This window comes from Phocoena sinus, chromosome 8 (assembly GCF_008692025.1).
Source record: "Phocoena sinus isolate mPhoSin1 chromosome 8, mPhoSin1.pri, whole genome shotgun sequence".
NCBI classification, from domain to species: Eukaryota; Metazoa; Chordata; class Mammalia; order Artiodactyla; family Phocoenidae; genus Phocoena; species Phocoena sinus.
Window position 1 is genome coordinate 7847277 of NC_045770.1, and position 17305 is coordinate 7864581.

Sequence of the window (17305 nt, forward strand, 5' to 3'; positions counted from 1 at the left end):
GATGGAAGTCCAAAGAATTCTTATCTTTATTCCCTAACATGCCTAGCTCCATCATACTACTGGTCAGTCCTGTGTGTTTCCTACCTAACAAACCCAGATCAAAGCGAAATGAAATGTCTTCTCCAGACTTTTCTCACTCCTAATTTTATAAATAAAAAATATTTTTATTTTTTTATATAAATACTTCTTAGATTCCAGTTTCTGTTAATGATGGACTAGCTTGATCATCCACAGGTAATAATGATGAAATTGGACAATTTGAAAGTATTGTAGAGTAACCAGAAACAGGCAGAAACTGAATAAATCTAACCTTGAAAGACAATGGGTGACATTTGTTTATGGGTTTTTGCCTGAGGGCATTCTCCAATCTTGGGTCAAGAACACAAACTGAAGGTGTTGAAGGATGGAGGTTGAGGCCAACAGATCAACCAGAAAATCAGAGGGAAAAATCCAGTTAAAAAAATTACTATACATGTAACGAAATAGGAAAATGTGATACTTACTCAAGGGAAAAAAATAGTCAATAGAAACAGACTCTGAGATGATCCAGATATCACAACGAGTAGACAATGACTTTAAAGCAGCTGTTACAAATATGCTCAAGGACTTGAAGATATACACACAATGAATTCACATGGGGAATTTCATCTGAGAAATAGAAACAGTTAAAAAGATCAAATGGAAATTCCAAAGCTGAGAAGTATAAATAACTGGAATGGAAAGTTTACTGATAGGGCTTAAAATCAGATTGGAGAATACAGAAGCAAGAGTCAATGAACTGGAAGATCAATAGAAATTATCCAGTCTGAAGAACAGGAAGGAAAAAAATTAGAGAAAACACATATCTTGGATGAAGGCAAGAAATAAAAGTAGGGCAGAATTGAAGTGAATGCTCAGTACTAATAAATTCTAGCAATTAATTCTAAAAAGAAAAAAATTGAAAAATAAAACCTGGATTTTGGGTGTCTAGTTCTTGTAGTGTTTTTTCCAAGAGTGAGAGGGAACATATCTGATTTCAAAACAGCGTGTTTTTGTTGGCTTTCTTTCATAAGGTCATTTCTCTCATATGGCCAAAGTTTCTTAGCTTTCTGTCCTCTTCCTCTTTTTTTCTTTCATTCCTTCCAGTGTGGATGGCCTTTTCTGTCTGTGTGCTATATTCTGGAGCTATTTAATTATGAAGACAACTTCTGACAGCAGACTAGGGCAAAGGAAACATGGGATAGGTCATCATATACAGTTCCATTCTTAATTGGTTTGCTTTTTGATGCATTCTCCTGTTGTATTTCACTTTAACTCTAATTTTTGATATTTCAAATCATAGTGAATCATTTAGTTATTTCTAAGCATCCATCTTTCTTAAGAATCTATGAATACAAAATACCAAATGATATTTCAAAATGAGTGACTTTTAATTATTGATCCCTCTAGATACAATTCTATTTCTTTTGGTTTACCCTTTATAGGTGTTTCACCAAAACCAACAGCAGTTTCAGCAGCAGCCCCCTTCCTGTGGTCCCAGTGGTAGCACCTTATCCTCAGGATGGTTTGGAAATGAAGCCCCTCATTCACATGAAGATGCCTGTGTGTCTGGCTTCCACAGTCCCCGACTGTGGTCAGTCACCTGAGAAGGGCATCAAAGATGACAAGGCACGAAGACCTGCGCAGCCTATTTGCTGTCAAGACAATAGAAATGAGACCAGCTCTGATTGTGTGGAAGTTGCAGCAGAGTTCAACAGAGGTACAGCAAGACATTATAAATCTTAAGTTTCTAGATAGTCTTCAGTTAACTAAGAACCGTATCAGGAAAGGTGATGCTTTCAGAATGTTCTGTGATCAACTCACGTATTTCTTAGATATTGGGTGGGGGGGGAGGATATTGGATACTTAAAAAAAAGTTGACTCAATAAAGAGTTCTTTGAAATTTTGTTATGCACACCATTCATCTCAGGTTGTTCATCCTGAGAACATTTTGGAAAATAAATCCAAATAGGCTTTGATTCAGTTTGTACCTGAAAGTAGACTTGCTAGAAGGATGCATTTTGTGATCCTGAGCTTTTTCATTTGAATTGATTCTGGAGTTGTAGCCTCTCTTTAAGATGGTAATTTGGGGGCTTTTAAGGGGTTTCCTTTAACCCTGAGATGAATTGTACAACTGTTCATGAGAGCTCAACTTCATTTTAAACCTTCTAAACCTACTGTCTCCCTCAGATTCAAACTAAATGTAACTGGGCTCTGATCTTGCTCGTGATTCTTTCTTTATTGCTCAAGGTAATGTTTGTAGACTGCTTTGATAAAAATCAGCCTTTATCACTTCCAAACCTTTGTGTTTCAGGAGACAGCTGTGTGCCTTCAGAAACAGAGAACAAAATTTTAAGTTGGAATCCTCTTATTTTGCCACCTGTTTCAAAGGACTGCGCTGAAAAGACACCATGGTCTCCTCCTGGCATTCCTGTAGACAGCCCTTCAGGTGTCCTTCAGCAATCCCAGGCAACCTGAGGATGTGTCGGTGCCTCGTCATGTTTCCACTTCAAGCCAGTAACTGCACAAAACAGGCCTGGGGATGGACTGTGTGAAGGACATTAATTCAATTCAGAGAAAAATCGTTATTTATTTTTTGTAGTAGTAATGTCATATGAATGTATCTTAAAATGTGTGCCCGTTTATATTATTTATGCCTTAAAAGTTTCCCTCCCTATTTCTTCCTCCCCCTCAGTAGTAAACAACCTGGTTTGGCATAGTTTTCAATCATATGAGAGCAGTGGGATCATTCCACGTTGTCCAAGAGCCTCAGCGACAGTAAGAGCCCCTCCTACGATGATCCCACCTATTGGCTGACTCATCTAAGAGAGAATTGCACAGGCCATTGGAACTTTTCAGAAGGAAAGCTGTCTTTCACTATCATGTTATCAGACTTTCTGAGAACATTTGTAGTCAACCACAGTTGTAGCCTGATGTTTGTAATAGCAGATGTCTTGTGAGTTTGATGAGTGCCTTCCACAGAAGTGATAGTTGACCTATAGACCGTCTGCACATGGGCACAAGTTATGTCCAGCTTTCTAGGCACTAATCACAAAGAGTGTCATGGACATGGTGGTGGTTAAGTCTGGTTGGGTTATTGCAGAAGCAGAAAGGGAGCCAGGGCCAGAGAGAAAAAGAATGCCTACTAAAATTTTAAATTGCATTTGTTTATAACATGGTCACCATGGGGCTCTTTTTGACTGTTTCTAAGAGTAGGAGCAAAATAAGACTTTCAAGTAGTGACTGGAAGAGAAAGATGTGCATTTTAAGAAAAAAGGGAGGGTTCCAGGGGGACTATCTCGGCGGAAGCTCTCCCATTAGTATAGGATGTGTCATGGTACCACAGCCCCTGAAAATCGATGTTTTCTGATTTCCAGCTTGGGCAATACCTGGAAGATGGGAGTGTCAGAAAAGAATCTGGAGGTTTGAAGTTTCCAGACATTTTTTTCTGAATGTCATCATTGTAACAGGCACCTAAAGCTTCGATTAGCCGAGCTCATAAATCACAATTGTTGCCGCCTCTGAGTGACGAGGACGTTTGCAGCTGTCGTTGGAAGGCTTTTCTTCTCCACATCTAAAACAAAACAAAACAACACTCTAAGTGTATTTAATAGCTTGAGTCAAGCTTTATGGATCACTGCTCTTTTCTGGATCGTGCATCCCTTTGGGGAAGAAACAGATCCTACCTAAGAGTCAAGCAATTCCAGCATAAGTGGAAAACTTTTACAGTTTCCCAACAATTGCAGTGAAATAGACTAGCATACTGTACTAATCGACTTTCTATATAAATGCGTCAATATCCCCTTACATATGTCTATATACTTTATAAATAGAACTGTTAGTGGAATGTGCTTTGTGAGCTGGGTCACTATGCAAGGATTACTTTGAGTAGAATGTAGTAGATATGATTTCATAGTCGGGTATCAGGGATGCTGCGGTCAAGTTCTCCATTCCAGACGTCCATGCCTGTAGTATACTGACTGGATTTATTCTTCACGTTGCTTAGATGCAGTTAGCTTTGGAGGGGGATAGCTGTGTCCCTTACTTCTGTGGCTAGCAAAGGACAAAGTCCTAGCACACAGAATATAAAGACATATCCTGTGTTGCCAGTCAAGTTACAGGCAATACAGTCACAAAGGGAGTTTTAGAAAACTGGGGAGTAAATGTTTGTAGGCAGTCATTTTGATTCAGGAAACAGAGGTGTATTAGCATGAGCCTTAGGTCATAAACTGCTTTTAAAGATTGACTTTGAATACGGGATTTGTCCACTAGGAAGAGAAAACAACTTTACCTTTAGGGCAATCTCATTGTGGACTGCTTTATTTATATTGTTAGTAACGCTGTTTTAAGTGTTATCCCTTTTATTGTATTTTATTTATAAAAAATGCCTTTATATATTGAGATATATAAATATAAATATATATATAATTGCCTTCATGTTTAGGAGTTATGAGTGCTCTCTAACCGTGAGTTGTTCTGAACTTTTAGCCCTGCACAGTCACCCAAAACAGTCCTACCTAATGTCACTTGCCAGGAAGTCAGAGGAAAGTACAGCGTGGGCGATGGCTCTAACATTTGTGTAGTAACTGCTGTGTACCAGGCACTGTGCTGGTGCTTGTTACTGCTATCTCAAATCTTACTGTTAAGACACATCTACAAAGTAGATGGTAAAGTCCCCAGGTCACACAGGTGAGCCACAGAGCCAGCATTTGGACTTACCTGGAGCTGTAATCTGAGCTCCTTCCGTTTTTCCATACTGCTTTCCGAAAGCATTGTGGTTCACTCTCCTGATGGAACTGGTCCAGTTCTGTAAGCCCTGGCCCGCCCCGCCGTGGGATTCCTCGGATGCTCTAACTCCACAACGAGAGAAGCTGCCTCTGTCCTCCATGGGCAGAGCTCTGAGCTTATTGCCTGGTCTTCCCCGGAGCCCTCATTTCTCTCCCTGACGCCCCCTCACTACCATCCGCGCACGGGAATTTGACCTTCTCTCAGCGTAATAGTGATCCTGTAATCCGTCAGGCCTCTCTGTGTTTCTTCTCTTAGAATTCGCCGTGAGTCTTTGTTTTAGCATAAAACTCCCCCCACTCCTACTATATAATTTCACTAGCTCCTTTTTTCCTTCTTTTGGTTATGCACTGATCGTCTGATGGGTGCTCTACAAGATGTAAGTGAAATGGCGATGTTTTAAACCTTTTGAAGTGGTCTTTAGAAAAAGCATCTCTTTCTGGGTTTGGTTTTTGTTGAGTGAGTCCTCAAGGGCCAATACATCCTTACTGATTGCGATGCAAATCTCATTCCAGCTACAGTACTGCCCAGAAATTAACTTTATAACTGAATTTCATCTGTGTTGCTCTCTTTTAAAGCAATGACTTTTAAGATGCATGTTTTTGTATCATATTGAAAAATATGTTTTATTTTCCTTAAAGTGGTAATGTTTGAAATTGTACCTATTTTAAATGATGTAGCTTTGACAGGTTTTATTTTGTTGATTTGATTTTATATTAAAAGAGAATGCTGCTTTCATGTAGAGTAGCACGTGAAGATGGGGATCCTCTGATTGCTCCCTGTTTGCGTAAAGCTGCTTATAGCCTGTGATTGGGGTGGGTGTACATCTCACTCTGACATTTTTTGGACCCCTGTCCTCCCCTGAAAATCCCCTATGCGCATCCCAGAGCCCAGTGAGTTAATCCATTCTGTTCTGACTGCAGAGATCCAGGCCCCAAAGGAAAAAGATCCAGGACAGGTATTTTATGGGAGGCTGGGAAAATACGTGCACCAAGGAGCTCTGTCGAAGCAGGCACACTCCCTTTGGGGAGCTCAGTATTTCTTTGGAAGGAAGCAAGAATTAGGAGAGAAGCAGCAGGAGAGTGAGGAAGAGGGGTCCCTTCTGAGACCTCACCTATTTTTACCGTTTACCTATGTCCCGGTGAACCCCAGGGTAGAAACGTAGTCTCAAGAAGCAGCTTTGCTTTACTGCCCTGAAAAACTCAGTGTCTGAGCTGCTTAGACCAGAAAGCCGAGAGGGACTTTTGCACGGGGTGGGGCCGCCTTGTTCTGTTGTATTCCCCAGATTTAAAAGAGCCTTCCTTGAACCTCAGCCCCCGTCCTGAGAGCTGTGAGGGAACTCGAAACCCCTCGTCTAATGAAGTCTGAATCTGTGAGAACCTAAGGAGAACTTAGTTTCTGTCAGTTTTCCGTCTCCTCTCGGGCGCCACTTTCCTGATTCCTGGCAGGATGATCCCTTGGCTCTCTCGCTGTTTCTTCTCATCTGAGTCCCCTGCGGAGGCAGCTCTGCTGACTCTTCCAGGCAGTGGAACAAGCACGCATTTGTGTTTCACCCAGATGTCAGACACGCACGCTTGGAGTCAGTGAGTCATGCTGGCGGCTGACAAAGTGTGACTTTGGCTTGGCCGGGTCCCCTCTCAGCCAGCTCCCCAAGCCTGGTGGCAAGAACCCTGTCCCGTCTCGTTGGCACGGACTCCAGGGTCTAGCAACTGTGAGGCCCTTTGCCCACGACAGGCTCGGTGCTATTCCTACGTGAAAGGTGAAAGGGAGACAAAGGCCCTGGGCACCTGGCTCTGCTACCAGCCCTGATTCAGCTGGTCCTACAGTAGAAGCTCGTGTTCTTGGGGAAGGAACTTGGGATGTGGAAAGAACTAGACGAGTACATCTCTTGCTAGAGTTGAATGAAGGGCACACATGCCTGCAGATCTTGCTTCCCATCCCCTAGTTTCCTCCCAGTAGGGAAACCTGGAGCCCAGCTGAAGCCAGGTCAGCCTTTCCCTGTGGGAGCTGCAATCGGAATAATCCTCCACTGGTGAGAGCATCACGTGTGATTTATCGAGGGATTTCTCAGTTCACGGACTTGGTGTGGAAGCAGGCAGCTTGCTCCTACGGCACCAGACACTGGTCCCGGCACCGTGGTTCTCACTTGCCCTCGGACAGCCGGTTCGTCTTCTCCCCAGTCGTGTGTCTTCCTCGTCTTTCCACCTCTGTCTTCCACAAGCTGGGCCAGGACTTGTCTCATAATCAAGTCACTTAGAGGCCCTGCAGTTGAGCCTCGTGCTGGTTGTAAAAGCCGGATATTCAGTGGGAAGGGGTAGCTGGGGTCTTAGCTACCTTGGCTTTAACACTCAGTATGACCGAGGGGGATGTTCCCGTCCCCACCTTCTCCCCTAAGCGTGTTGGCACCTTCCCCTTGAGGCCTCATGGTTTGGCAGTCACTGTGATGGTGACGTTTACTGGAGCCCCCGGGGATTCTTGTGCAGGATGCGAACCTGGGGTGGTGGGTGGTGGTTCAGTGCCTACAAAGAACAGACACAAGCAAAGGAGAGAGAGATGCCCTGGGGGTGCCCCAGATTGTTCCCAGAGGACAAGAGAGACTGAGCATCACGCGTGAAACTCAGGACTGTTTCCTGGCTTTGGGGATGAAATCGAGCTTACCTGTCATTGCCTCGGAGCCACCCCTTGAACCCTGATATTGGTGACTTTGCTCCCTGAGGGTGAAGTGTGAGAGTAAAGTTAGTGGCAATTACACTCTCCCAGCCTTCCTGACCTCCAGAATGACTGGGCTTCCATACTCACCTGGGAACAGGCAACCGCCCAAGGCCGGTAGGAAGAAAGGGAAGAGGTGCGTTTCTTGAGCAACCAGCACAGGTGTTGGGAGAATAACCCTCCCTTCCCTGACACTCAGGAACCCAGAAGGGGGTGGCCCTAGATGCCCGAGGTTGGGGGTTGGAGTCCTGATGGACATCTAGCACTGGGGAGAGGTCACAACTAAGGAAGAGCCTAGATTCCTTGCCCAGGGGAGACTATATCTTATGGGGCCACCTTACAGGGTCAAGCAACCCTGCCCTTGAGCTTCCCACTCACAGGGGAAGGTGTCCAGGTGCCGGGCAGCATACTGGAACACCAGCAGAGAGGTCACCGTTGCCACTACCATTCCTGTTCCTGCCGCATCCAGCACTGCAGGATAGGCGCTGAAGGGGGTGGTCCGCTAGGCGGGGTTGCACGGGATAGGTTTAGAGCCGCTGCTGAACTTGGCAACAGTGGCTTATAGGGTACCAAGCAGGCTGTGCCCTGCTCATCCGGTTCCCCCTCCACCTGAGGTGGGTCATCAAGAGCAAGCCTCGACACAGAGAATCTGGAGACCAGGTCTCTCCCCAGGAAAGAGATGCTCTGCGTGCCTGTATTCTTGAGGTTTTGAGTCCCCAGCCAAGTCCCCTACATCTGGCACGGGAGGCAGCAGGCCAGTTATCTCGGCAGCCTGGGGCTGAAGGAAAGGATGCCTTAACGCAAGGAATTCCCAGCGTGGAGAAAGAGCAGCAGGAAGCCAAGAGCCCACCTCTGTCCCAGGAGGTGAGACTGAGGCGCAGAGTCGGGCCCCCATCCTTATTTAATCACCAGCACCTGCACCTCCCCTTTTCCTATTTCTTCTGATTCAAGCCGACTGTGGCTCCCACCCCTAGGCCTGGGCCTCCAGAACCTCCCCGGGAGGGGACGGAGGGGAGAGACAGCAGTGGGGGTCACCTGAGGGGAGGGTGCAGAAGAGGACAGAGGCTGGGGGTGGAGGGACTCAGGAGGAAGGAAGCGAAGGGACAGAGTCGGGGATGCCATGGGGACAGGAAGATGCCCCCGAGTTCGGTTCGGTGGAGCAAACCTGGGTTGCTCCACGGCGCTAGCCTTACGGCACCTGGTGTCTTCACCTCAGAGGGGTATCCAGCTGTGCGGTCATTCAGAGCCAGGACGTGGAAGGCATAGAGGACCTCCGGGTCCAAGCCCCCCGGCCGCCGGCCACTGCTCTCCGGCTCGATGCCACCAGCTGCGGTCTCCCAAGCCCCAGGAAAGAGATGCTCTGCGTGCCCCTGGGCCTCGGACGGCCCATGGCAGCTGCACCTCGCTCTGGCGTCTCCCGTAGGTCAGGCGGCTGACGGTGAGGTGACGTTGGGGGTAGCTGGATATCCCGGGGCGAGGGTGGGGACACACGCAGGCGCGTGCGCACCTACCAACAACCATGTGCGCGCGCGCGCATACTTATTACGGTTTTGGTGAGAAAAGCTGGTGACATGCAGATCGGGGTTGTAGCGTTGACCACTTCCGTGTAGTTTTAGTCTGTGTTACCCTAGACTTACACACCGCCCTCAATTTCCTCCTCTATAAATGGAGGGACAGGAGATTACTCTGACTGCGTGGCGTCCTGTTTGCCTGAACTCGAGTGCATCAGATTCACGTTCACGTGGGGCTTGTGCTCTTTGAGGCCCTGTGTCTGAGAAAGATAACGCCTCCAAGTTTTGGAGCAGGGAATCCCTGTGCCTTTCCACCTTAAGGGCAATGGCTGGAGGTTCCCCATCCCCCTCTCCACACACACGCCACCCCTCACTCACTCAGCACCTACAGCGGGATGCTCCGACTGCTGTAGCCCAAGGCATTTCGGGCCTTGCACTGGCAGGTGCCACTGTGGCGTGCTGGGTGCGCACCCCGGACACTCAGGCGCAGCTGGGCACCCTCAGGGTGCAGCATGAACCCCGAAGTGCCTGGCTCCACCTGCCGTTGCTGGGATCCCAGCCAGAGGAGCTGGGCAGGTGGCGTGCCCCCGAGGAGGGCACATCCCAGCCAGGCGTCTCCCCCGCTCCAGCGCTGACACCCAGGGCTCAGCCACTGCCAGCTGTGGGGCTTCCACAGGGACAGAGAGGGTAAGCTAGAAGGTGCCCCCTGTGTCTGGGCTAGTGGAGAGGCTTGGAGGTGAGGTGCTGGCCGGCCGTGGAGGGGATGGTGGGGGACAGAGGAGACGGGGCCTGTGGGGTTGACAGTGAAGCCTGTCATGGCCCGGTCTGCCTCCTCTTACAGGCTCTCATTCTATGCCTAATTCCTGTCACTATCTGCTCCAGGCTTTACTGATAGCAGCTGTGTTCCTCGATGCTCCTCCCCCACCCGACCACAGAGCAGCTCCTACAGGTGGGGCCCCTGCCCTATTCACCTCTGCATTAAGCACCTCCTCCTAGCACATGGCAAAGGGCCTCCTTCCCCGTAAAGGCCCACAACCTCTCCACCAGGGCACAGGACCGGACCCATAGCAGGTGCTCAGTTTTTATGGCCTGACTCCTAGAGACCCAGGGTTTCAGGTGTCTGTGAATCTCCTATGATGGAATTTCCAGTCCCGAGACTGAGTAAGAAGGGAAGGAAATATTTTGAGCGGTGGACCTCCCTGAAAACATGCTAGTCACCCAACGTTTGGAGACCAAGACATGAATCATTTTGTGACAATTGTTCTATGTGACAGCTCTGCTGCTTTTGCTTTTCTGAAATTTTTACTTCGATATTTAATTCTTTTTTTCTTGAGTTGGCAATAAATAGGACTGCCAGGGCCAGACGAAGACAGAGGAAGAAATCAGACCAAAAACGAATAGAGGGGGTGGGAGAGGCAGAGAGAGACCTCTGGCACCTGAAACATTAATGCAAGTCAAGGATATAGTCAGGCACCTCTCATGCAAATTGATGCAAATGAGGGTGACAGAATCCCTCATGGTCTAGATGGTGCTGTCCAGTAATGGCTCCCCCCCTCCAAACACACATGTGCCTATTTAGCACTTGAAATGTGGCCAGTCCACGTTGAGATGTGCTGTCACTATAAATACACACACCAGATTTTGAAGACAGCAAGAAAATAAAAGAATGTAAAATATCTCATTAATAATTTTATCATTACATGTGGAAATGATAACATATTGGATATATCAAGCTAAATAAAACGTTTCACTGTTTCTTTTTACTTTTTTAAGTGTGGCTACTAGAAATTTTTAAATTTTATGTATATATATGGCTCACATTATATTTTTATTGGACAATACAGACCTAGACCAAGCCCCCTGACTGTATGGATCAAAAACTTTGAGTCCCTGGGAGGTGAGGTGACACAGTGTCTTCACTTACTTTGCATTCCAGCACAGCTGTCCCCCAGAGCCCCTCATCCTGATTCCAAAGGGCTGCTGCTCCCACCCCGCCCCAGAACCGAGTCTCCAGCCCCCACTCACCTAGCTGGAGCCGGCCAAGGGCGTCGGGTGAGTGGGTGAGTGCCCAGGCACGTGAATTCTCTGCCAGCCAGGTCGTCCTGGGCCTGGAGGAGGTGGACGGCCAGCGAGGAGCGGCTGCCGGTGCCGAGGTCGGCTGCCGTCCATCAGACCAGCTCGGCACAGCAGGGGGTTCCAGGCCACTCACAGCTCAGCGTGATGAACTGGTCTCTGATCGTGGCCATGGTCCAGCAGGTGGGGCTCCAGAGGGGCTGCCCTAGGTAGGGAACACGGCTCGGCATGGCCCTACAGGAGGAGGAATGGCCGGCAGGCCTACCCAACCTTCCCTCCTTCATTTACTGTTTCACTCGCTCATTCCTCCATGTACACAGTCGCTCGATCATTCATTCATTCGCCATTTATTGAGGGCCGACCACGTGCCAGGGAAATAGTGGGAACAGATGCTAAGCAAACAATTGCAATACAATCTGATGAGTGCTAGAGTATAGGTAGAAAGACAAACTCTCTGGGGCTTCAGGGAGGAGGACTTTGAAGACAGGATGACATGTAAACTTGGTCTTGGTAGACGGGTAGGAGTTTCCAAGGCAGAGAGAAAGCCAAAGGCATATTTCAAGACCAACATGCAATAATAGAGTGGTAGAAGTAGAGGGTCAGGTCGATGAGCGCCTCCCTGGAGGCTGGGAGACGGTAAGGAGGGTGTCACAGGGCTCTAAGCCCAGACTGAGGACAGGGCACAATGTGGGTGGAGACCAGGGCTGGAGAGGAGAGAAAAGCTGGGAGGTGGGGACTGAGCAAGTGCTGTCACCTCCTCATTACACGGCAAGTCCTGGAGCTTGTGGTCTGGGGTCCCTCCCCGGATCCCAGGGTCCCACTGGTCTGGCCCCTGCCCACTCCTCTGCCTAGAATGGCAGAGCCCTGCTGTTTCCTGCGTACACTCACACGGCGTGATCCGCAGAGGGCAGGCAGAGCCGGGGCTGGGTGCCGGCTCGTGCAGGTGAGGACCCTGCTGCTGGGGATCTGGGTGTCTGCGTGACTCCAGGCGACATTGCCTGCTTCCTTCTGCTCCTACCTCTTTCCCAAGAACTGCTCACCTGTCTCTTCCACAGTCCTCAGTTCACAGTTTGCACAGACCACCATCCTTAGTGGACATTGTTAGGCAGAGCCCTAGCTCCTTAAATCCTCTAGACCAGCACTGTCCAATAGGTAGACGTGTGCCACAGATGTGTTAAAATTTCCAAACCTCAAAAAGGAAAAATAACCAAACCCAACCAAGCAAAAAAACACCAATAGGTTTTAACAATTTTAATAATATTTTTGGTTTAACCAAACACATGCAGAATATTATGGTTTCAAGGTACAATCAATATAAAAAGTATTGATGAGCCCATATATATATATATATATATATATATATATATATATATATATATTAGATTAAGTCTTCCAAATCTAGTGTACATTTTATACTCAGAGCACATCTCAGTTAGGTTCAGCCACATCCCAGATGATCAAAGTCATGCAAGTGGCTACCCTACTGGACAGTGCAGCTCTAGACTATGTTAATCTTCATCTTTCACATGAACCACTGATTTCATTTTTAAATTAAAAAATTTTTTTGAAAATATTTTTAGAAGTTAATTAGCTTCGTGTGTTCTCCTCTTCACTGAAATAACTATTCTAGTCTTTTGTCCACTTTTGTACGGATTGCTGCTTCTTCCTCACTGGTTGTTTTGGAAATCTTTATGTCTTCTGAAAAGTAATCCTTTGTTTGCTATGCGTGCTTGCTTTCAACAGAAGCTTCTGATTTCTAACTTCAGCTTCTCAGCCTCAGACTTAGCACCAAATTGTCACCCTCTCTTCCCACTGTGGCCCCCTCCCTGTTTCTTCAGGGTTCAGCCGGTCAAAGGTAGACTTTCTGAGCCACCCCTGAAATTATGGGTAAAATTGTGACTATGAACGTATGCACATTTTCCTGGTAAGAGGGGCCCATGACCTTGAAAAGGTGAAAACCCCTTGTACTAGAGCCGTATTTGGCACCAGTGGGTACAATGCCTTGAGCTCCTGCCTACTGGAGCCTCTTGGAGGGCTAGGGGCCCTGATGTGTGTCAAGAAGCCAAGCCCAGGTGGGTAGGTGGGTGCAAGCCCTGACCCCTCCCCCAAGACCATTTGACTCACAGATGATATCCAGGAAGGCTCCATCACTGCTCAGCCAGTTGACGGTGTTGTGGGCAGGGCACATGTACCGGCCCAGGTGTGTCCGATTGACGGGGTCCAGCTGGATCAGATGCTTCCTGACCCCTACCAGGGCCTCGGGTGCCTGCTGCTACCAGGCAAAGGCCACGGGCTCTGTGACCTCCCACACTGCACATGTGGCCACCACGGAGGTCCCCTCCACTGGGGACAGGTCGCTCAGCTGCACCTGAGGCTTTGATACGGACACTGGCCAAAGGAAGGAGAGGCCCTGTGTTTGTTATCACAGACCCGGGTCATGCCCAGCTGTGTCCAGCAGCCCAGAGCTTGCTGGCAGTGTTTGGCCTACCCACCGGGCCCTGAGCATCCCTTCTTCATGATCCCAGGTTTCCCCACTGCCTGGAGGAGGGCCCAGTAGAACCCAAGCCCAGCAGAACACAATGGGAAACACATGCAAATAGATGCAAAGCAGCATGCAATGCAGCTCAAGCCAGCCTGGGTCCCTGGCCAAGCCCCTCAGCCAGCACGGCCAGAGCAAGGGAGGGGTAGGTGGTGTGGAGCTGGCCTCCGGCCTCGTGTAGGGCCTGGCACAGGAGGTGGCCGTGGGCCCCCTTCCCAGCTCCCCCAGCACCAGGCTTCTGTTCTGTAGACTCACTCACGGCCCCCAGAGCCAATGCCCTGGCCTCCACCTTAGACTCCGCTCTGCTGGTGACGGCCACGAGCTGCGGAATCAGTGGGCCCAAGGGGGCGAAGCTCCAGAAGACCGCTGGGGGGCAGACCGGGAGCCACAGGCCAGCTCCACGGAGCCTCCCTGCCCTCCTTGGGTGGAGGGGGCCTCCTCTGGTAGTCCTGGGGTCGCCTGGGGCTGCCCTGGAGACAGAGGCAATGCAGGCTGTCTGGGCAGTTCTGGGGTCCCCTGCTCCCCGTCATCGCCCAGAATCTCTGTTACTGGTCTGCAGGGCGGGCTGGCTGCGCAGGGTTTGACAAGGCAGCATAAGCCCTTTTGGAGTTGGTGGACAAGAGACGGTTTCTGAGGGAGCCCACGGAGCTTCCTGTCAGGCTGTGCTGTAGAAGTGGGTGGGGTGGGACACTGGAGCAGAGGTTCCCATCAGACCTTTTGGAAAGCTTGATAAAAATATAGATTCCTGGGCTTCATCCCAGACTACTGAGTCAGAACCCCCTGGGTTGGAGGGGAGGGGTCAGGGCCCAGGAATCTGTATTTTAACAAGCATCCAGGAGTAGATCTGATGATCAGCCAGACAATGACTCCCGAGACTCAGGAGATGTACGTGGCCGCCGGCAGTTCAGGCCCCAGAGATCGCTGAGTAAGGATCCCGGGGGGATTCCAGACCCACTGCAGCAAAAGGAAGACGACTCCAGCCTGCCGTCAGCACACATCGAGCATCCACTCGTCAACTGTTAATCACGGAGCACGTGCTCCAGGCCAGGCACAGGCTACAGTGACAAATGAGCCACTCATCCCCGCCCTCATGGGGCTTCCAGTCTCCCAGGGAGTCAGGCAGTAAACAGTCATCATGGGTAAGGCAGGCCAGCAGGCATTCTTTCCTGCTCGGGGCCCAGCATGAAACCCCAAGACCTGCCTGAGCACCCTGTCCTTCTGTCCCTTGTGGTCAGCATACTGTAAAGAGCCTCAGCAAACTTAAGAAAATAAGTGCGTCGGAGGACAACCGAGCCACAGGGCTCATTCGCACTAGCTTCCGTGGACTGAGTGCCCCCCTGTGCCGTGCCCTGCCCTGGACTCTTCCCCTGCATCACCTACTGATCTTAACTGTAATGACAATGACATCCCTCCAGACTCTGAAACATGAAATCACTTCGTCTAAAGCCACACAGTAGGTGGAGGAGCTGGGATTGGAGCCCTGGTCTAACTCCCAACTTCAGATTCTCCCCGCCGCTGTCCCCGCAGCTTCCCCAGAGAGAGAAGCAGAGGAGACCAGCATGGAGTTGGAGGCAAGGGATCAAAGGCAAGATTCTGATGTTCAACTGATCAAGAAGAAAGACATGTAGCAACTTCCCTGGCAGTTCAGGGCTTAAGACTCTGAGCTACCACTGCAGGGAACGCGGGTTCGATCCCTGGTCGGGGACCTAAGATCCCACATGCCCCAGGGCACAGCTAAAAAAAAAAAAGAAGAAAGAAAAAAGAAAGACATTTAACCCAGAAACTGGTTCTTTCCAACCTCACGGACACTGCTTTGGCCCACGCTACCAGCATCTCCCACCTAGACTGTTGCAAAGGTCTTCCCACTGTTCCCAGCTCCCTGAATACTGTCAGCTTTGGAGGGAACTTTCTGAAACCCAGATCTGACCACGTCACGCCATGCTTACTCCCTGACAGCGGCCCTCAGCATAAGCTCTTATGGCTTCTTAAGGTAAAGCAGAGTGCTCTCTGTGCCCTGGCCCTGCCTACCCACCGGCAAGAAGAGGCCCGAGCATCACTCACCTGAGGGCCCTGGATGCAGCAGGCAGAGGGGTGCCCGCTACAGGAGGCTAAGTGGTCAGCTCAGGACCCTCTGACCCACCATGGCCCCGTCTCCTTGGGTGGCTGCCCCTTCGAGGTTCCTGCCTGGCTCTTGGGCTCCCTGGAAGCCCAGCCCTGGAAGAATGGGGGGTCTGGCTCAGGTTGCCCACCTGGGCCCTCCTGAGACCTCCACCCCTGATCTCCTGTTACACTCACTGTCCCAATTACAGGTGAATTGTTTACCAGATGATTCACTCCATCCATAATGCAGAGTGGTGCAGGGCGGGACCAGGCTGGGGCAGACCTGGGGGAGGACCCTGTGCTCTCTGAACTTTGATTTTAATGATATTATGAAATTAAAACGCCGAGCATGGAGGTGAAAAAGGCCCCAACCTCATCAAGTCCAACCACCTGCCCAGTGCAGGACCCCCGTGTGCAGCCCTCCAGACCATGGAGATCAGGAGGTGCAGACACGCCTTTAAATGCCCTTTGACCCCTCTCATGTTTTGCTCAGGTTTCGTGGGGAGAAACCGGTGGAGTGTTGCCAGGAGCTCTGGACTCAAACAGTTTGAATTTGGCTGATGATCCCTGAAACTTTAGGACATTTCTGAGCCTCTCTGAGCTCTAGTTTCTGCACAGATTAATGGGGATAATAGTACCTCCTTTCTTGTAAAGATTATTGTGAATATTAAACAAAAAACTCACACTAGCATTGGGGGGCTTCTTGGGCTCTCATAATGTTCTATATCTTGTCTTGGGTAGGGGTTACAGTTTACAAGCTGTACCTTCTTTTTAAAAATATACTATTCCATATGCTTGATAAAATTCACACACACACACACACACACACACACCACGAATAGTGCCCAGCACAGAGTCGGTGCACCAGCTTCCCAAGCTCCTAGCTAGATGTGGCCTGCAAAGTCAGGGCCCTGGGGCTGGAATGGAGACCAGCTTTCCTGCTGTCCAGGGCTCTCTGAATCCCAGCACTCTCTCTCTCTCCCTCTTGCTCTCAGCATGTCCTGCTGCCGTAGCCGTCTTTGAGTGACAGCCTGAGATGAGATCAGAGTTTTCCATTATCTGATGGAGGGGTTGGGGGGAGGGTGAGATTCCTGGACCCCAGTGAGATGAGCTCTGATGTCCGGTGTCAGGTTCCTCAGGGCTCAGCTGGGACAGGAGCTGTCAGAGCTGATGCCAGGCAGGCTCCTCCTGGGCCCAGAGAAGCTCGCCGTGTGCTCTCGGCCTCTCACTTGCCCTAGGACAATGGACAGCCAGCTGTCCCACTCTCACAGCCCACGGCCAAGTTTCCTCCACGCCCTCCACAGGGTCTTCAGCCCCCATGCCGTCCTAACTCAGCTTTGAGCAGAATGGCAGATGTCCCTGGGGGTCAGGGTCCTACCTAGTGGGGATGGCACTACCCTATTTGCCCTACCCTATTGACTATATCCCCCCTCATTCTGATCCCCCCACCCTAACTGGGAAAGCATCAGAACCCTGTTAGACGTTCTTCAGGGAGCAAAGAATGGTGATCTGGCACTGTCGTCCACCTCAGGGTGGGCAGCAGGCCCTGTGTCCAGAGGAAACGTGAGAA

At 49.7% G+C, this 17305-nt stretch overlaps 2 protein-coding genes across 3 annotated transcripts in view; one reads left to right on the forward strand and one right to left on the reverse strand.

Annotated features, from left to right (window-relative positions):
• The window catches only part of CDON (cell adhesion associated, oncogene regulated), a 103139-nt gene extending 97598 nt beyond the window's left edge, over positions 1–5541 (forward strand). For both annotated transcript variants that reach the window (XM_032641634.1, XM_032641635.1), the window contains 2 exons: positions 1464–1738; positions 2333–5541. In XM_032641634.1, the coding sequence (XP_032497525.1) occupies positions 1464–1738; positions 2333–2496 (439 nt within the window). In that variant the 3' untranslated portion in view covers positions 2497–5541. The remainder of the gene's footprint in view (positions 1–1463; positions 1739–2332) is intronic.
• Positions 5542–7224: 1683 nt separating this feature from the next.
• VSIG10L2 (V-set and immunoglobulin domain containing 10 like 2) lies at positions 7225–17055 on the reverse strand. The gene is given in 15 exon segments (XM_032639673.1): positions 7225–7322; positions 7462–7514; positions 7603–7777; positions 7891–8014; positions 8706–8862; positions 8864–8971; positions 9398–9645; positions 9647–9696; positions 10284–10299; positions 11060–11330; positions 11851–12110; positions 13195–13484; positions 13744–14004; positions 14007–14204; positions 16965–17055. Coding segments are annotated over 15 exon segments (2400 nt in total).
• Positions 17056–17305: the final 250 nt, after the last annotated feature.